The following is a 21,393-nucleotide window of genomic DNA, read 5'->3' as shown; positions in this document are numbered from 1 at the left end:
TTCCACTCCTAGGTATAGTATCCAAGAGAGTTGAAAACATATGTCCACTGGAAAACTTGTCCATGAATGTTCATAGCAATATTGTTAATACTAGCCAAAAAGTAGAAGCAGTTAGAGGGTCCATCAGCTGATAAGTGGATAAACAGTGTTTATATATTATACAATGGAATATCACTGAGTAATAAAAAGGAATAAAGCTTTGATACATGTTACACAGTCATTAAAAACATTATGTTAAGTGAAAGAAGGCAGACACAAAAGGCCACGTTGTATGATTCTGTTTGTATGACATGTGCAGAATAGGTAAATCTATGAAGGCAGATTAGTGGTTTCCAGGGAAGAGAGGCGTGAAGGAGTGGCTACTAATGGGTGCAGGAAATTAGATTGTGGGGATAGGTCCATAATTTTGTGAATGTACTAAAAGCCATTGAACTGTATATTTTAAAAGAATGATTTTTATCGTATGCTAATTACATCTCATTTAAAAAAGTAAAACAACTTATAAAGCAGTTTTGATAAAGAATGTTTTGTGTTGTTGGTATAAATTAGGCTTCAATCCTTCAGAGACCAAGATACGAACACCTGATGGGAAAGTGTGGCAGGAGGCCGAATTTCAAAACATGAGTAGAGAATTGTATCGAGACTTAGCACTTCACTTTGCAGGTGAGAGTAGAGCTTTCTTAGATTTTGCATATTTTATCATGTACGCTATCTAACATATTTAAACATGAAACTGTCACCAACCTAAAGTTATTTCCCTTTTTTAACTGCATGGCATACTAAAGTAGTTGTGGTTTCAGTCGTAAGGCTCTCTTAGCCTCTAGGCTCTGCTCCAGGATTAAAATTAGTATACATGTCTGATGAGAGAGAAACGAGGCTATTTTTAACTGAAGGGACTTTCAGAGTCAGGCATGTCTGATCTGAAGGAAGCATAGCTGAGTCTAGTTGAAGTTCATTTCTACCAGACCTCTGGTGTCTTTGAGATGGCCAGTAATTTGGCAAGCAGCACATAAGATGATATGAACATGAGGGCAAAATGCAGAAAGAAAAACATTATAGGAAAGGAATACATTTACAGAATTGGAAATAGGGGGGACTTATGAAAGACTGGAAGAGGAAAATAGGAAGGTCATATAAAAGTGTTACTCGTTATTGAATACTTGGTGTAATTGAGGGCAAGATGCTGCATTCTTAGACTTTTGTATTTTTTTTTTGTAGTTGTGGAAATGGAAGCTCACAGAATAATTTTTCGAAGGTTGTATAAGGTAGTTGAAAATTGAAGCCAAGATTCAAAGCCAACTCTGACTCTAAAGCCAGAGATTTTTCTATTAAACCCCCATAGAGATTTTAATAGTAAGTTTTGTGGTATTAAGTGTCCAGTCCAGTTTTCCTACTATTATTGTTGGAACACTGTATTTAGAATTTTTTCCCTCAAGTGGAAAGGGAGTATAATAAATAGTTAAGAGGAAAGATTTTAGAATCAACTTACAAGTTGTGTCAAATTCTAGCTCTGCCTTTTATTACCTTCGTGTATTACCAGTGTTGCATAACCCCTCCTCTTTTGTTTTCTCATCTGTAGGGTAGGGATAATAACAGTGTACTTTCGTAGGTCAGTATCTTTATAGACTAGTAGAATTATGTACACCAAGGAATTCTTCAAGAGGTCTATTAAGACTGCCTTCTCGGGTGCCTGAGTGGCTCAGCCAGTTAAGTGTCTGACTCTCGATCTGGCTCAGGTCATGAGCTCAGAGTCGTGTGTTTGAGACCCACTTTGGGTTCCATGCTGGGCGTGGAACCAGCTTTAAAAAAAAAAAAGGACTACCTTCTCTCTCATGGTGGTTGAACTCTCTCTGTTCTCTTGGCTAGGACTGACCCATCTTCTTGTGTTTTAGATTCCATTTACTCTTGTGTATTTAAGGACATTACTTTGTCCTTATTTCCTTTCTTTTACATCAAGTTTTCCTTCTCTACAAGGTCATGCCCATCAACACACTGTTTGATAACATGCTGTTATCTCAGCCATCATAAAAGAACCCCTGTTTTGGCCCTGCTCTCTTCAGTTACTGCGTTTCTCTCCTTTTTACAGCACAACTTCTAAAATTTGCTTTATACTCATTGTTTCCAGGTTTTTCCTCCCTTTCACTCTTGAATCCTTTCTGTTGGGTCTTTGTTACAGCTTCTCTGTGGACTGCTAATTTTAGGGTCATCAGTGACTTCTGCATTGCTAAATCCAGTGTTCAATTCTCAGTTGCCTCTTGATCTTCTGCAGCATTAGTCACGATCAGTCACTTCTTTCTTGAAACTTTTTACTTGACGTCTAGGATACCTTAAATGTTTGGTTTTCCTTCTGAGTCTGGGTGCCTTTTTTCAGCCCCCCAAATCAACTCCCTAATATCTAATCATAGCCATGCCTTGGTCTTGGGTCTTGGTACTTGGATCTGTCCTTTTTTTCTCTCTTTTCTTTTCTCTTCCTCACTCTCTATTTTTCTTCTTTTTCTCCTACTTCACCTTCTCCTACCGCTACTTATTTACATACACAGTAGGCAAGCTTATCTAGTCTCGGGGCTTTAAATATTTTCTGTTGTCGATGATTCTTTTTTTTTTTTTAAGATTTTATTTATTTATTTGATATACAGGGATCACAAGTAGGCAGAGAGGCAGGCAGAGAGAGAGGAAGGGAAGCAGTCTTCCTGCTGAGCAGAGAGCCCAATGTGGGACTGGATCCGAGGACCCTGGGATCATGACCTGAGCCGAAGGCAGAGGCTTAACCCACTGAGCCACCCAGGTGCCCCTGTTGTCGATGATTCTTAAATATATGTCTCTAGCCTAGAGTGCTCTGAACTCAGTTGTATCCAGCTGCTAACTCCCATCTCCCTTTGGTTGTATAATAGGTTTCTCAAACTTTATTTAATGGAGCTAACTAACTAAATGGGGTCATGATATACCCCTTAAACCTACTTGTCTGATAGTCCCTCCATCCTATCTTTCTATTTTTTTAGGCTCCAAATCTTTTTTTTTTTTTTTTTTAAATTTAAATTCAGTTAGTTAACATATAATGTATTAGTGTCGGGGATAGGACCCAAATCTTGAGTTATCCTTGTCTCCCATATGTTTCACAGACCTTATATTTCATATTATTGAAATATATCTAAAAATATAACCACTTTCCCCACCTCTGTCACTACTCCCTAGGTCTAAGCCACCATGAGTCTCTTGCATGATTATTGCAGTAGCCTTCTCACTGGTCTTCTGCTTCTCCTTGTCCTATTTCATCTGTTCTCATCACAGCTGCTAGAGTAAGATTGTTAAAATTTAATTTAGATCATATCACTCCCTTGCCCCCAAACTTCCAAAAACCTCTCAATCTCATTCTTAGGTAAAACGTGAAGTTCTTAGGATGACTTGTAAAGCCCAACACAATCTGGCCCTCAATTATGTCTTGGACTCTAGTTCATTCTACTTTTCTCTTTGCTCATTTTACTCACACTGGCCAGCTTGCTGTTTCTCAGATATGCACCTGCTTTAGGGCTTTTACTCACACTTTCACTTTGCCTGGAATGCAGAGCTCTATATGTATTTTAAGTTTACAGTTCTTCAGATCTGTAATTGAGGTTGATTTTTAAGTTTATATGTATAGCTAGTCTCTTCCCCTAGGTTGGAATTTTAAAAATTAGTGACTAGTAATTTCTATATGAAATACCTTGGCATTATTTGGGAATATTACATTGAACATTTTATAAAGTTTTATTCTAGAAGTTCATGAATATCTCAGTTACATAGGAATTTTTTTTTTATTAAAGATTTTTATTTTTATTTATTTGACAGAGATCACAAGTAGGCAGAGAGGCAGGCAGAGGGGAAGGGGGAAACAGGCTCCCTGCTGAGCAGAGAGCCCGACGCGGGGCTCAATCCCAGGACTCTGGGATCATGACCTGAGCCGAAGGCAGAGGCTTAACCCGCTGAGCCACCCAGGCGCCCCCCCTTACATAGGAATTTTTAAGTGAAATAGAAATCTGTGAAAGTGCGCACCTGTGAAAGTATAAATGATACGACCCTGGCTTGGAAAGCATTACTTTTATAGCTTCTTCCAGTTCATGAAAGTGAGGTAAATTTCTCGAGGGTTTTCTGAAAATAAAACAAGACAAAACAAAAATGAAAAACAAAAAATAAAGAATTAGAACCTAGTAGTATGGGTAGTGGTAATCTTTAGACCCTTCCATTGAAGGAGTTGGCATTGGTAGCTTATGGGTCACAGAAATAGCCTCAGTGAAGGTTTTTTTCCTCCCTACCTGAATCATATACTTTATACTGATTTTTTCTACTGGAGAGAGGATGAGTGGGTGGGTAGAAATCATTAAAGTATTTACTGTCAGTGTTTCTGCTTTTCAGATGATATCTCTATGAAAGAGAAACCTGCTGAAAAAAGTAAAGAGAAGAAAGTGGTTAAGCCAGTACGAAAAGTCCAAAAGGTAACACAGTTATCAAGTCCAGAAGGCAAAACAGGTTAGTTTTCTCAATATCATGTCCACCCTAAAATTATATAATACTGAAATGGCATCCTATATGGAAATACTTGTTTGTTAACCAAATGGCACATAGAAAAATTCAGTACATTTTATGTATCATTATTTCGTATATGTGTTTTATTGAGGTTTAACTGACATAGAATAAGATGTACATAGTTAGAATGTTAGTTTGATAACTTTTCATGTCTGTATTTACCCATGAAACCTTATGTTCAAACGTAATACTGAACACATCCCTTGCCCCCATTTTTGTATCATTTTTAATAGAAATTAACAAGATTAAAGATAATGATTTTTATTTATGAACTTTTATATATAAAGGGATTGCTTATAACTGTCACTAAGTCCCTTCACTTATTCTCATAAGATAATAAATGTTGCAGAAGAAAAGCATGGCGGCACACAATAGTGGTCAGGCCAGACTCTAAATAGATTAGGACAGGGAAAAAGAGAATTCTTTAGTTTTACAGTGATTAACACTCCAGGTCCAATTCAGGTTGCCTGGATTTAGAGCCTAGTCCTGTCATATCTAGCTTTGTTCCTTTGGTGAGTTAGTAAATTTTATTGTCCCTGGTTCCCCCCTATGTAAAATGAGAAAGCAATGGTACTTCTCTCACAGGGTTGTTGTGAAAACTAAAATGGTTAATACCTTAAGGAACTCAGTATTTGACACATGGTAAGCACTCAGATGTTAGGTATGATTCCATTAATAATAATTATTATTTCTGGTTATCCTCAAAAGGGTTATTTAGCTGTTCTATTCATGTTAGTGGATAATTTGGACTCAGAGAGTGGTAGAAGTTTGGAATTTGTCACTTTCATTTTGGAGACATTCAGAATCAGTAATTCTTACATTCATTCATCATGCAGATATTAGTGAGCACTTGCTGTATGTGAAGCATTCTGCTATACTAAGCTTGGGCCATACAGTACTAAGCAGCATACACGTGGCGCCTGCCTTCTTGGAACTTATAATCTTGTCAGGAAAACAGTAAATACATCTATACTGAAATGTGATAAATGTATCATTGTGACTTTACAAGGTCTTATGGGAACACAGAGCAGGAGTGATGGGACACTGGTTTTTAACCAGGCACTTGTTTTTCTGATCATAGACTAATCTTTAGAATTTCAAATAACATATTTTGTGACTCTCATTGTTAACTCTAGATGTCAGAATGACATACAAATAAAAAATAAAAATATTTTAGAAAGATTTTATTTACTCATTTGAGAGAGAGAGGGAGAGAGCATGAGCTGGGAGGAGAGGCAAAGCAGGGAGAGGGGAAAGCAGACTCCTGGCTGAGCAGGAAGCCCAAAGTCGGACTTGATCCCAGGACCCTGAGATCATGACCTGAACCAAAAGTGGACGCTTAAGTGACTGAGCCACTCAGGCACCCCCCAAAATAAAATTTTGTAAGAACATGAATTATTGGAATATAAACTAGTTTTTACATGAAAAAAAAAAACAGAGTGATATTTTTCATGTATTATTTTGTATTCTTGCCAGGATATCAAATGAAGAATTGAGACCGCTGTAACTTATAAATAGTGATCTTGTATTGTATTTATCCAGTTTTGTGGTAGGCTACTTCCCATGTATGCACTGTGCAGTAACTGAGAGGGAGTCATTAAGTGTGCTAAAATTGTATTAATAGCTTATCTATACTGAAAGTCCTCTTTTTCTACCAATGACTGCATGAGACTATTCCAGAAAGCCAGGATTTAGAAATAATCACACAGCATATTCAGAAGCCAGCATTTATAAATAACTACCCTGTATATTCGTGGTTGCTTGCTTTTGATTCGGAAGATTAAGCTGAGATCGAAGAGAAGCCTGTTCTCTCATTTTGCTTAAGAACATAAAATTTCTTATAAATAGATTCAGCAATAGACTTAAAGCCATTTAAATATTTTAAATAGATCATTTAAGGTTAATAACAAGGTGCAGAAACAAAGTAGCACACACAGATTTGTGATTCATGTTTCTTTATATGGGATGTTTTTATTAAAACTGTACTTTCAACTTAAACTTTTAAATTGAAGCCTTTTTGTTTAAAAAAAAAGATTTTATTTATTTGAGAGGGTGAGAGAGAGAGCACACAAGCAGGGAGTGGGTGGTGGGGAGAGGGAGAAGGAGAAGCAGACCCCCTGCTGAGCAGGGAGCCTGATGTGGGACTCAGGACCGTGGGATCATGACCTGAGCCGAAGGGAGATGCTTAACAGACTGAGCCACCCAGGTGCACAAATTGAAGCCTTTTAAAAATAACTCTAAATAGGATGTCTTTTGTTATAAATACAATAAAACAGCATCATAGAAATCTTGAGAAATAGAAGAAAACAGAGAAAACCACTGTCCTCACTTAAAGTACTAGTATTTTGTTATTTCCTTACAGTAGTTTTAAAATCATAATAGGTGGTAGTAATTGTTATAGTCATAACATTTTATCTTTTTCTCTTAGCGTCTTACCACAAGAACATTTTTCTAGTTTCTTATGGAAATCTTAATTTAAAGTAACCACACAGTACTCCATCTGTGTTGGAGTATGATGGTCTAATTTTAATTTTTTTACAATCTGAAAGTAATAAATGAAAAGTTTCTCTCTTAGTCAACAGCTATATTTATTGGACCATACTTTTATTTTTATGAACTTTTATAAAGAGGGCAATTTAAAATGATGATACTTGCTTTTTGAGTATCATTGTTTTATGTATAAAAAGGTAATATGTAGTTCTGGTATGTATCTATAAAATATAATGTGAAATTCCCTGTAATACTACCCTCTTCAAAGGTTATCACTATTAACTGTTACATGTTTCTTCGGATTTTTTCCCTATGCTTAGATTAAGTCATTTGTTCATTAAGCAGATGTGCATTTTACTGTGTAAAATGGTACAGTTGGTAAACCAAACCCTTACCACAATTAAGACATACTTTTGTTCTGTGCCCAAACTGTTGGATTCAGTGCTCTACTTGAGGTTTTGGGAGTTGTTAATATTTGGTATTTAACTTTCAAAGCATTTTACACTTATTTGATATGTGTGGATAAATCAAGATTTTAACAAACTGATATTTGATTTTCAGGACATTGTGTTAAAAATTAGATTGTAAACCATTTGACTTTGGCATAAGATAAGCATAAATGAATTATAAAACCTGTATGGTTGACTAGATAAATTTGTTAGAGATAAATTTGTTAGAGATAATTTTGAAGTTTGAAATTCAACCCACTATGTATATATCTTTTTTTAGGTAGCAGTCGTCTGATAAGTACATCCTCTTGGCGAGATGGACAAAAACTAGTAAAGAAGATCCTGGGGCCTGCACCCAGAGTGGAGCAAAAAGAGCGAAGAACAGCATCAAGTGACAGAAGCGGAAGAGAAAGAACTGCTAAATCTGGTGAGTAATTAAATTATTAAATTGTTTCAATAATTAAAATTGTTGAGAAGAGCAATTAAAAATTGCTTGTGTAAATTCTTAGAGGAGGTGAAAGTACTCTTTTGAGAATGCTTTAAGAATCTGGTTTATTAAAAAAAAGAATTTGGTTTATAATTGTGGATGTAGCTTATAAAAGAGGAAATGTTCTGTTGGGCTTGTCTATCGATAATTTCCATACATAGATATTATGGTGACTTTTATTAAGAGTTCTGTTTGTTATAGTAATTACATTTAGTTGCCATGGGAATAGAAAAGCATCTTTTAATTAGATTTTCTTGGACTTTTAGAGACCTTAAGGGAATTATGTCCAATCTGTCTTACCCCTGTATACACCAACATAGGCATACATTCACAATATTGGGTTTTTCTATTTGACAGATTAGGAAACAGGCCCCAAGAGAGAGGTGATTTTTCTCAAGAGTATATACATTAAGTGGGTGGCAAAATTTGATCTAGGATCTACAACTCTTTGGTTTGACCCTCAAGTGCATTGCTTTTCTCTTTTCGAAGTATCTTAAATGTTCTTTGAAATAACTAGTTATTTTTTCATGAACACTAATTTTGGGAAATGAAATACAAATACCTACAGGCCAGCTTTCCTTTCCAGTAATAAAATTTGCTTCAATTAATTTGAGCTTCTAAAAATGGATTCAGTAAGAACTGCAATTACAACTATAATTAGGTATATATAGAAGTCAATATATACTTTGCATTTACTCTTCTTCACTCTTCTCTAGCTTGTAAGTAAACTCACACCCGTTCTCAGTTTAAAATTCAGTCACATCAGCAGACATTTAGATTACAAAATGATTGCTTTTCTCTATATTTAATTTATTTTCTGTTATTTATTGGAGAGTTATGGCAGCATAACATCGTTGGTTTTTAAACACCTGTTTTAGGGTTTAGGGATGGAGAGAGATAGTGACGTTAAATATATGCATGGGAGAGAAATTGTAACTCTCTATTAATATTAAATATTCACTGCAACAATAAGGGCTGTCTTTATTTCAGAAATATTTAAAATCCTTTTTTTAAATGCCAAGTATGTATAGTCCTTTTTAAAGGTTGAAATTATTCTCCTCTAAAAAACTGTTGCTCGGGGCGCCTGGGTGGCTGAGTGGGTTAAAGCCTCTGCCTTCGGCTTAGGTCATGATCCCAGGGTCCTGGGATCAAGCCCCGCTTCAGGCTGTCTGCTCAGCGGGGAGCCTGCTTCCCTCTCTCTCTCCCTGCCTGCCTCTCTGCCTACTCATGATCTCTGTCTGTCAAATAAATAAATAAAATCTTAAAAAAATAAACTTTCTCTTTTCTTCTATAATATTCTTTAAACAATTTCATAGGATATTTAAATTTGAGTTTAAGATAAAGCGAAATTCTCTAATTTTTTCTCTCACTACAATAAATGTTAGGAGTGAATATAGGATTTTAATACATCGTTAACAGTTCGTACTTTGCAGGGGGTCATATTGGAAGAGCAGAATCTGATCCCAGATTGGATGTTTCACATAGACATCTTCCACGAAACTCAGAACGTTCAAGAAGTAGAGCTCGGTCTGAAAATAATACAAAGAAATTAGCTCCGTCTCTTCCAGATAATAAACAGGAGGAAAATACTGCCTTAAATAAGGATTTTTTACCTCTTGAAATTCGTGGAATTCTTGATGACCTACAGCTGGATTCTACAGTTCAGGCTGCAAGACAAGAGACAGGAGAGTTACAGAATCAGAAGTCATCAGCCCCAGTACAAGCTCCTAGAAGTCACAGCCCTGTAAAAAGAAAACCTGACAAAATAACAGCTAATGAAGATCCCCCTGTTATTTCCAAAAAGCGCCACTATGACACAGATGAAGTACGACAGTACATTGTTAGACAGCAGGAGGAAAGGAAGAGGAAGCAAAACGAAGAGAAGAAGGCTCAAAAGGAGGCCACCGAGCAGAAGAACAAACGATTACAGGAGCTCTATCGGAAACAGAAAGAAGCCTTTACTAAAGTAAAAAACGTGCCTCCTTCCGAGCCATCAGTAACTAGGCGACTGCAGGATACTTACTCCAAACTGCTATTAGAAAAGACCTTGCTCGAAGAGCCGCCTCATCCACATGTTACGCAGGAAACACAGGTAATAGTTGTGTCAGGAATGAGAAAGGAACTCGTTCATGATTAGGAAAAACTTATTTGTCATTTCATTGCTGTCATTCGTAATATTCAGGCATATGCTCAAACTTTGTAATAATGTTGACCTTTTCATGAAATTTATTGTATCTGGAGAATAATCGGATAAACACAATTGAAAACAAGTGCTCAGTTAGCATTTCCTAGAGTGACTGTTGCCGATCTCTGTTCCTCTCATCACTACTAATTAGTCCCTGCCTAGTTTTCATTGAGCAGAAAGTTAGATTATGTTAATAAAAGCCTATTTTTGAGATCTGTGCTGAAATTAGAGAATATCCTACTGTATATGATAATTTTATGAGGGTTGCTGTTGTTTTTAAGAATAATGTTGAATATGTACTGTGTACCACAGACTGTTCTAAAGGCATTATAGGCTAAAGGTTCAGTAAGTCCTCATAACCCTGAGAAGGTAAATGCTACAGTATTTCTAGGTGAAAACACTGAGGTTTAAAAAGAGCTTTATAAACTTGAAATTATGTGGTTAGTATTAGGTGCCTTTCTTGGATTTCACGTGTAATTTTGCTATTAATTGTAATAGCTGCTTAAGACAGACTAAATTTGAACCAATTTTAAGAGAAAAAGCCCCCACATTTCGTGATCTTTGTAAAGTTGAAGTGACTTAGTGTTTGTGTTATGTAGTCCTTTAGTATGTCTTTGTGATAGGAGTCACGTAAATTTGATGTCCTTTTCTCCTAGACCAGACCAGGGTATCAGCCTTCTGGAGAATCTGACAAAGAAAACAAAGTACAGGAACGTCCCCTAAGTGCATCTTCCAGTAGTGACATGTCTCTGTCAGAACCTCCACAACCTCTTGCAAGGTAAAAAGGAGAGAATGAAAGATGATTAACGTTCTTTTTTTTCCATGAAATTTAGTATAGTGGTTGATGTGCAGTGAATTTTGTTGACTGGCCTTTTCCATGAGCAAGAAGTTTATTTAGAAATCGGTTAGTATCTTCTGATAGTACTTAGCATGGTGCGCAACTATACGTATGCATACCCTGTTCTGCTGTTCAACTTTTACCTGTCCGTGTCTATCCAATGTCAGCGTCAGCCCTCCCAGGGGAGTTGGAAGCACTCTTGCTTTCTCTGGACTAAACACACAGTAAAATTGTGTTAGATGAATGAATCACAGTGAAGTTAATATTTTTAAGTATTTGTGGTGAATAATTTTCAAAAGGCATGTTTGTAGCTATTACTAATCAAAATTTCTTCATGGAACTCTTCCCAGATTATCATTGTACCTTTCGAAAGCTGTATTTAGATATGTGTGTGAACATATGAACAGAGGCTAGGAGCAAGGGCTAGATTGCTGGTCAAGGACTATTTTACCTTCAGCTTTCTTAAGAAAAAATTTTTCTTGCTGTAATATATTGTTTGCAATGAAGTGGAATTTGAGGTGATTATGAGATGATACGGTTTTAAATACTTTAACCATTTTGGGTTAAAATGGTTTTGGGTTAAAATACTTTAACCATTTTGGTTAAAACTTTGAGAAAGCTTTTAAAACTCTTCTTTGAGAACACACAAATAAAAGTCAAATCACTTTCCAATTAGGGGTTGATACACATGGTACCCCCCCCCCAAGAATAAGAATACCGATAAAAATAGCCAACATTTATTAAGTAATTCCAGGCACTTATCTAAGTACTTTGTGTATGTTCTCTTACTTAATTTTGGTAATTCCTTGAGCTGGGTACTCTTGTTATTCCCATTTTACAGAAGAGGCAATTGAGGTCTTGAGTTTAACTTTCTCAAAGGTCAAAACATTAGTGGTGGAGAGGGATTTGAACTTAAGCAGTCTAATTCCAGAAATCTGTGCTTTTAACCAGTCTACACATTGCCTCCTACTAAGTTTCATATGATTTATTTAAGGTTGTAAATACCTTTCAAATTTCAAGCATAAATAAACTTTAAAAAATTTTTTGAGGGGCACCTGGGTGGCTCAGTCATTAGGTGTCTGCCTTCTGCTCAGGTCATGATCCCAGGGTCCTGGGTTCAAGCCCTGCATCGGGCTCTCTGCTCAGCGGGACGCCTACTTCTCTCTCCCCCACTCCCCCTGCTTGTGTTCCTTCTCTTGCTGTGTCTCTCTCTCTGTCAAATAAATAAGTAAAAAATCTTAAAAAAATTGTTTTTTCTTTTAATTTGAATACCGTTCGGTAGGTGTACTCTCCAGTTCATTTCAGTCCCGTTATTGTCACACATACTTTGCTGGCTTCCTGTCTTCTGTTTTACCCTTCCCTGAATTTTCTTCTAATTCTAAATAAGTTATCCAGTCTTAAAAACAAACCAAATGTAAAACAGATCTATTATTATTAACTTGCACATGTTCCTTTCCTTTTCTTGTTAATATCAAATTTCTTTAACTTATGATATATAATCTATTGCCTCTGCTTTCCCCTCCACCCATTTCTTAGGTTCCCCATTTCTGTTAGTAGTTTCAACATATCTTAGTTACTTTATGCTGGAAGCATGATATTCTTTTCCTTGCCCTTCATATCCCATGTTCTTCATTAGCACCTGACAAACTCTAAATCACATATCCGACCTTGAAGAACTTGAAGATCTAACTCAAAAGCCACTTTCCTTGGCTAGCAGAGTTTATTATTTTCTATACACACTCTATTGAATTTTATATATCTTTATATAGTACTTAAGGCATTGTATTTTAACTATTAGTCTCTTATCCCTGCTAGATCTTGAGAAACAAAAGATTAAGGATTAAGTCTTAACTGGATTAACTGGGTTTTTGTCTCCCCTGTTCCTCTAGTATCAACATAGTGCCTGGCACATAATTGGCATTCTAAATACTTGAATTTAAAGATCTTGAATTTTTACTCAGCAATATCATTTATATTTACAACTTCCTTTATAGTCCCATTACTGCAGCTTAGTTTGAGAATCTGTGCTCTAGTCTTCCTTCATTCTATTTTCATAGCAGCCCTTCAATACAAAAGACTGTACAGCATGACTTCCAACCAAACCTTGCATGACGTGCTTTCCAATTCTCTTATCACTTTGGTTACCCTCCTCTAGATGATTCTTCTGAATTTAGTTGGTAAGACTTCACATTTATCCATACTAGTTTGGTCAAGGTTGCTGCCTGTCCAAATCACTTTGAATCATAATTTGACAATTTTTTAGGTTAGCTATGCCTCCTAGCTTTCTGTCATCTGCAAATTTGATAAGCATATCTTTATGTCATCATCCAAAAATAATGGACAAGACCAAGGACAGAATCTCATGTTCTTTTTAATAAGCATCTACTTAATAGTTAATATTGACCTTTCATGTTTTTATAATATCCCTTAATATACAGGGTGTCCATGGTCTAGAAACATATGTTATTTATATAATGCCATCTGTGGCGTCTTTATTCTGTTTTTAGTCTTTATGGACACCCTACTCTGTATTGTATATTTAAAATTGGTATTCATAATTTTGCATTGATACTCATTGATGTTTGTTAATTTTTTTAAGATTTATTATTTATTTATTTGACAGAAAGAGATCACAAGTAGGCAGAGAGGCAGGCAGAGAGAGAGGGAGAAACAGACTCCCTGCTGAGCAGAGAGCCCGATGCGGGGCTCGATCCTAGGATCCTGAGACCATGACCTGAGCCGAAGGCAGAGGCTTTAACCCACTGAGCCACCCAGGCACCCCAGTATGCGCAATATTAAACATAAATCTTCACTAAATATTTGTTGATTGGAATAATGAATATGTTGCCTATGTTAGTATTTAGCAATCTTGAGCATTTCTCTTTTATAGAGCATTATTTTAATTTTAATTTTTTAAAAAGATTTCTGAGAGGAAGTGAACCCAAGCAAGAGAGCACAAGTGGGGGCAGAGGGGCACAGAGAAAGGGAGAAGCAGGCTCACTGCTGAGTAGGAAGCTGGATGTCAGTCTTGAACCCAGGACCCTGGGATCATGACCTGAGCCAAAGGCAGACGGTTAACTGACTGAGCCACCAGGCACCCTTGTATAACATTATTTTTAAAAGAAACGGGTAAAGCCAATGTTATAAAGGATTTTGTTCACAGAGTTTTAAAGGTTATAAAGCCTTCTCTTTAATTAATAGTTTAAAAATATGTGTTAGTTGAAGAAAGCAGTTTGCATGATAACATTCCATTTTTATGAAAATAACAATGCCAAAACACATCACACACATAGAAAAATCTTTGGAAAGTTATAATTCTAAATGAAATATTAGTAGTGCTGCTTTCTCATTGTTTAGCCATGAGTGATCTTTATCGTTTTTATCCTCTTTACCTGTCCTTTTTTATTCCGGTGGTGAATGTGCATTACTCTTATAAGAAAAAAAAAAAGTAAAAAAAAACCCTGGTGGCTTAATGATGAGTTACTGCGTTAACTAACATACTATGACTTTTATTTTCAGAAGGGACTTGATGGAACCTACATGGGTGCAGCCTGACAGACTGAGCCCACGAGTCCAGAATCCTCAACCACAGCCTCTTGTTGGAACAGCCGGAAATTTACTCTCCCATCTCTTGAGTCTAGAGCATGTAGGAATTTTGCATAAGGATTTTGAATCTATTTTACCAACCAGAAAGAATCATACTATGGCCTCAGGGCCATTAACTTTTACACCTCAACCATATCTGACCTCACCAGCTGCTCATCCAGATGCCTTGTTAAAACCTAGTGCCAGCCAGTATAAGAGTAAACTGGATCGTATTGAAGCCTTGAAAGCAACAGCTGCTTCTCTGTCCAGCAGGATTGAAAGTGAAGCCAAGAAATTAGCTGGGGCTCACATAAACTATGGGTCAGTATGGAACGCTGAGTATGATGTGCAGCAAACACCCCAAGAAGAGGGACTGTGGACCAAGGCTGTAAGTCCACCTGTGAAAGAGGATCCTGAAGATGTTTTCTCTGCCCGAATTCAAAAGATGATAGGAACCTGTGTATCTCATGCAACTTTTGATGATGATCTTCCTGGTGTAGGCAACCTGAGTGAATTTAAAAAGCTTCCTGAAATGATAAGACCTCACAGTGCCATATCAAGATTCAGAATGAGATCCCCTGGTCCCAAACCAGAAGGGCTCCTGGCACAGTTGTGTAAGAAGCAGACTGACTCTTCTAGCTCTGATATGCAAGCTTCTCAAGACAAAGCCAAATTGTCTCTTGGTTCTAGCACAGATTCAGTCAGTGAAGGGCCTCTTCTTAGTGAGGGGAGTCTCTCTGAAGAAGAGGGAGGCCAAGGTGGACAGCCCCCATTGAAGGTAGCAGAAATCTTAAAGGAAAAGCAATTTTGTGCTGGAGAAAGAAATGGTTATGAACCCATCAAAGAATTTCAGAAGGAAGCTGAAAAATTCTTGCCACTTTTTGGGCACATAGGTGGTACACAAAGCAAAGGACCCTGGGAAGAATTGGCAAAGGGAAGTCCACATAGTGTCATTAATATTTTTACAAAGTCATATCAGTTGTATGGAAAAGGTGAGAAAAATAAGCCTTGTGCTTATTTGTATGTTATCTTAAGATAAATCATTTAATAATTCTGAACAGGGTAATACTTAAGTACAAATTTTCACTTGTTCATTTATGAGGATAATAGATATTTATCAATCTAAATTATCTGTAAGCTTTAAAGTATTGCAATTTCATCATTAAAGTTTCTTTTTGGTTGTTATTATCATGAACCAGTAATTGATAGTTGTAGAAATTTTGTTCTAATTTTAGAGAAATTCATTTGTGGTGTTCAGGATTGGTCTGTACCAAGTGTGTGCTAGATTTTCTGTGACCGTTATGTGTTTAGATAGAAAATAAGTATATTAATACAGTGATTGTGAGTCATTGGGAATATAATGGTCAGGAATTGAGAGGGGCAACTGTAGTAACATCCTAATATGGAAACTATTACTGCTTGTCAAAACTAATTTTAAAAATAGACTTTGCTCTTGATCTTGGGGTTGTGAGTTTGAACCCCACATTAGGTTTAGAGATTAACTAAATAAAAAAAAACTGAAAAAAATTAGACTTTGAACAGAAATGTAGCTGTGTGTATTTGGATCATGAAACAACTGACTTCTAAAGTTTCTTTATCTCTGAAATCCTGCAACACAGTTTTCCTTTTCTTTGATAATTCCTTCAAGTCACTTTTTCTTTTCTTCCTACCCTCAGTAGGTTCTACCCATTTTATGCTAACATAACTTTAGAATTTCCAGGTTGGAATATGAGGCTGAGCATTAAGTCAGCTATTAATACACTGTGGTTTTTTATTTTCATTCTGCACAATGAACAACTTACTTGATAAATGAATTGATTTCATCTCTTCATTTTATACTTCACTGGGTGGTGCATTTTCCTAGGATTCGTATTTAGCTACTTTGTTCTGATCTTGTGCAGACTTAAACATGCCATCGATCTCTTGTTACACTTATTCCTATAGCTGGTAATTTTAAAGTTTAAGAAAAACTGAAAAGCAGAAGTTGAAAGCAAAGTGCTTTTAAATCAACATCCTCATTTTTTTTCTTAAAGAATTGTGTTTTTCTTAAACCTTACTGGATTTTCATTAAGATTTTATAATTATACTGAAATATTTTGAGTTGAAATGATATGTTATCTAGGATTTGCTTCAAAGTAGTCTGAGAGGGGAGTGAGAAGTGTGAAAATAGGAAATTAGTTGAAACTAGATTGGTCATGTATTTATAATTGTTAAAGCCAGGTGGTGTATACCTTGGTTTCATCATGCTATTTTTTCTTTCTTGTATGTTTGAAAATTTCCCTAATAAAAAGTTAAAAATGTATTGTTATATATAAAGATAGATTGAATAGAAGCATTAAAAAAGCCAACTAAAATGTTCCTAAATCCATGTTGTTAATCTGCATATTGTGGAATGCTTTGCTTGTAGTCTTTTTATTTTTGTTTTAAGGACATTTCAACGACTACTTTTGACAGGGTTTGAAGATAGGTTGGAAAGAGGAACCTCAGCATCACGGCCTTTAAATACCATCGCAACCCCTGTAAGCAGTGTTTCATATGAAGATGATTTTGTCTCCTCTCCAGGGAGTGGGACTTTGACAGAAAGAAAATCGGCTCTCGAACCTAAGTAAGGATATGTTGACATGGGATAAAATCCAAGGAGTGAGGAAAATTTACAAATGAGAACTGTGGTGTGACTATGAGTCAGTTTTGTTTGTTTAAAGATACATGTAGAGGCTGCATAGCATAGAGCTTATTAAAAACATGGGCTCTGGATCCAGACTGTCTGGCTTTAAATCCTGGCTCTTCTGATAGTAGCTGTTTGTCTTTGGGCATATTACTTAACCCCCTGTGCTTCAGTTTCCTTCTCTGTAAATGGGGAAAATAATCATACCTGCTCATAGAGTGTTATGAATATTCAGTGAAATACAAAGTACTTAGAACACAGCCTGGCACACAATAAGCAGATTATACACTCTTTTTTTTTTTATTTTTAAACATTTTTATTTTTTATTTATTCGAGAGAGAGACAGTGAGAGAGAGTATGAACGAGGAGAAGGTCAGAAGGAGAAGCAGACTCCCTGTGGAGCTGGGAGCCCAATATGGGACTTGATCCCGGGACTCCAGGATCATGACCTGAGCCGAAGGCAGTTGCCCAACCAACTGAGCCACCCAGGCGCCCGCAGATTATACACTCTTAAGTCAATCTGTGAATCCCTGGTAGAGGATGATATTGGGAAACTCTCCATGGTATGCTCATACAAGAAGATTAAGTAATGGTTTTCTATGATAGAATCGAGGATGACCTTGATAGATCCTTGACTCCGTGCTCCCAAGTAAATCAGTACATTTATTTTCCTAATTGGGAGAATATCTAAACTTTTTCAAGTCTTTGAAAAATAACAGTATTACAGTATTAATATTTGTTGAACAAAATGTACAAGGCACTGAGAGGACTGAGGGGGACTTTGCTTATATTTACTCATTCTTGTAGTAGCCTGATGCATTAAGTATTTTTGTTACTGTTCTGCTTCAGAGAGGAAACTGAAGCATCCAGGTTATGTTACTTGTACAAAGTCATACAGTAAGTGAATCAGACTTTGCTAGAGAGTATTTCCTTCCTAAATTTTGTTACCATATGAAGTAATCTGTAATTACTCACATTCAATATAATTTTCTTCACAAACTACAAATTATAATCCATATAAAATTATTGGGTGATCTTTGAAAATGAGTTCTGTCTGGTTAAACTTACGAAAATAAATGTTACTCAAATTAAAGTGGGCAGTGTATAGTTTTAACTTTTGAACTCAAGAAAAGATTAAATTTTTAAATCAAAATTTCCAAAGATTTAATATCACCAATCAAGATGATTTATTGCATTTTATTTCTAGATTGAAGAACATGTAATTGGGTGGAAAATAATTATAACATTAATGATGAATTTGAATGGAAGTTGAGGCTGTATTTTCTAGTTTCCAGCATATTTTTTTCTTTTTATGTGTCTGAGTTATCCTTTTTTTTAAATTGGTTTTTAGCTTAGTAGACAACTCCCTTTAGATTTTTCTCAATAATAACTTGAGCCATAGGGAACAATCCAAGCTTATGATCGTAAGAAAACAAAAAAAAGTGGAAAGCATCTTCAATTATAGTTATATCCTCCTTGTGACTAAATAGATTTTAAAATATCCATAGTTCTAGCTGTGTTTTAAGACTTTTATTTTGTTCTTTAACCGCTATTGGTTGTTCTTTGACAGTATTGGTGGTAGCAATTTGGGCATTCAGCAGGACCATTCTAGCAGAAAGTCTGCCTACGATCTGTCCTCTGTGGATGTTACTTCCCAGCACTCGTCAGGGGCCCAGTCTGCTGCGTCATCTCGTTCATCTACTTCTTCTAAAGGGAAGAAAGGAAAAAAAGAAAAGATAGAATGTAAGAGGAATTCTGCATGGTGATTTTTTTTCTCTTACCAATCATTTTGTGGTAGTGATCTAAAGTTATAATTTGATTCCTTAAGAAGTTAGATGAATTTCTTTATGATAAAATGTGATAGTTTTCATATTTATCACTATATAACAATACCTTTCTGATATATAACAGTATAAATCCTTTGCTTAATACAAAAGGAATACATTTACAATGATAAAAATTAAGGATTATAGATAAACAGTTGTAAAAGAAGTGTAAGTCCCGTCTGATCCCCCTGCTGAGGGATAACTACTATTAACATTTTTGTGCCTGTTTTTCCAATGTATGCATAAAACTGTGTGTACACACACACACACACACCCCTTTATTTAAAAAACAAATGAAATCATTTAGTTTTGCAACTGCTTTTAAAAAAACTTTAGAGTATATCCTGTACATTTCAAGCATAATTAAAAGTACTCAAATTTTCTTATCTCTAAAATAAAGATGATATCAGTAAGTGGTATCAGGAGGTGCTTTGTGTGGTAATTTTGGAAGCATATGTGAAGTTAACAGGTAGAATGTATACATGCCAGTATTTGGCCACTGTAGTTGCTCAAGTATTTTTGAATGATTGAAGAGAACATCTGTCAGTCCCTTCAGTTCTACTCTTGGCTCTAATTTGCTCTGTAAGCCTAGATATAAGAAGATCGAGTAATTAGGAAAAGCCTCTTACATTCAAAGGATGGCCCCTAGGGAATGATTTTGCTCCCCAAATTGTTTTTTCTAATTGTAAAAATTGTTCATTGAGGGGCACCTGGGTGGCTCAGTGGGTTAAAGCCTCTGCCTTCGTCTTGGATCGTGATCCCAGGGTCCTGGGATCGAGCCCCACATTGGGCTCTCTGCTCGGTGGGGAGCCTGCTTTCCCCCCTCTCTCTCTGCCTGCCTCTCTGCCTACTTGTGATCTCTCCCTGTCAAATAAATAAATAAATCAACAAATAAATAAATAAATAATTTAAAAAAATTGTTCATTGACTTAACAAACCATAAAGGGAGAAGAAATCAGTAAAAAAAAAAGAGAGAGAAAACTATTTAAAAATTAAAATCACCTATAATCCCTCTACTTGAAAATAACCAATGCTAATGTTTTTTTTTTTTTAATATTTTATTTATTCATTTGACAGACAGAGATCACAAGTAGGCAGAGAGGGAGGCAGAGAGAGAGAGAGAGGAAGCAGGCTCCCTGCCAAGCAGAGAGCCAGATGCGGGACTCGATCCCAGGACCCTGAGATCATGACCTGAACCGAAGGCAGAGGCTTAACCCACTGAGACACCCAGGTGCCCAATGCTAATGTTTTTTGAACTTTGTTTTATTTTAACAATTGTAAAATTTACATAACATAAACTTTATCATCTTAACCATTTTATTTTTTTAAGATTTTATTTATTTGAGAGAAAGAGAGAGCACAGGGCACCTGAGTGACTCAGTCGGTTAAGTGTCTGCCTTCGGCTCGGGTCATGATCCCAGAATCCTGGGATGGAGTCCCATGTCAGGCTCCTTGCTCAGCAGGGAGTCTGTTTCTCCCTCTCCGTCTACCTGCTGCTCCCCCTGCTAATGCTCTCTCTCTGTGTCTGTCAAATAAATGAATAAATAAATCTTAAAAACAAAAAAAAAGCACAAGAGAGGGGAGGGTCAGAGGGAGAAGCAGATTTCCAGATGAGCAGGGAGCCTGATGTGAGACCCTATCCCGGAAACTCCAGGATCGTGACCTGAGCCAAAGGCCGGGCATCAGTTAACCAGCTGAGCCGCCCAGGCGCCACGTCATCTTAACCATTTTCAATTGTACAGTTCAGTGTCATTAAAAAACATTCAACTGCTGTGCAATCATCACTGCCATCCATCTCCAGAACATTTTCATCATCCCATACTGAAACTCCATATCCACTAATCCTTCCTCCCATTCCCCAGCCCCTGCAAACCACTGTTCTACCTTCTATGCATTTGACTACTCTAGATACTTCTAGATGCCACATAATGGCATCACACAAAATTTGTCCTTTAGTTTGGCTCAGTAGCATAATGTTTTCAAGTTTCATCTGTGTGTTGACTTACGTGAGAATGTCTTTCCTTTCTGAGGCCGAATAATATTCTGTTGTGTGTATACAGCACATTTTGTTTATCCATTTATCATTTGATGGACATTCTGGTTTACACCTTTTGGCTATTGTGAATAATGTTGACATAAGCATTGGTGTACACATAACTGTTGCGAGTCCCTGCTTTCAGGTTTTTTGTATATATAGCCAGGTACGCATTTGTTGGGTCAAATGGTCTGTGTTTAACTGTTGAGAAAATGTCGTACTGTTTTCCACTGTGACTCTGGCACTTTACATTTCCACCAGTAATGCCCACGG

At 36.4% G+C, this 21,393-nt stretch overlaps 1 protein-coding gene across 3 annotated transcripts in view; it reads left to right on the top strand.

The window, feature by feature from the left end:
- The window catches only part of CEP350 (centrosomal protein 350), a 154,375-nt gene that overhangs the window by 38,198 nt on the left and 94,784 nt on the right, over positions 1-21,393 (top strand). For all 3 annotated transcript variants that reach the window (XM_045982217.1, XM_045982218.1, XM_045982216.1), the window contains exons 7-14: positions 550-663; positions 4,390-4,503; positions 7,780-7,926; positions 9,420-10,078; positions 10,828-10,949; positions 14,529-15,586; positions 17,049-17,199; positions 18,830-19,002. In XM_045982217.1, the coding sequence (XP_045838173.1) occupies positions 550-663; positions 4,390-4,503; positions 7,780-7,926; positions 9,420-10,078; positions 10,828-10,949; positions 14,529-15,586; positions 17,049-17,199; positions 18,830-19,002 (2,538 nt within the window). The remainder of the gene's footprint in view (positions 1-549; positions 664-4,389; positions 4,504-7,779; positions 7,927-9,419; positions 10,079-10,827; positions 10,950-14,528; positions 15,587-17,048; positions 17,200-18,829; positions 19,003-21,393) is intronic.

This window comes from Meles meles, chromosome 17 (assembly GCF_922984935.1).
Source record: "Meles meles chromosome 17, mMelMel3.1 paternal haplotype, whole genome shotgun sequence".
Classification (NCBI taxonomy): domain Eukaryota; kingdom Metazoa; phylum Chordata; class Mammalia; order Carnivora; family Mustelidae; genus Meles; species Meles meles.
Note: the sequence above shows the minus strand (reverse complement) of the source record. Positions and strands in the feature narration are given on the sequence as shown.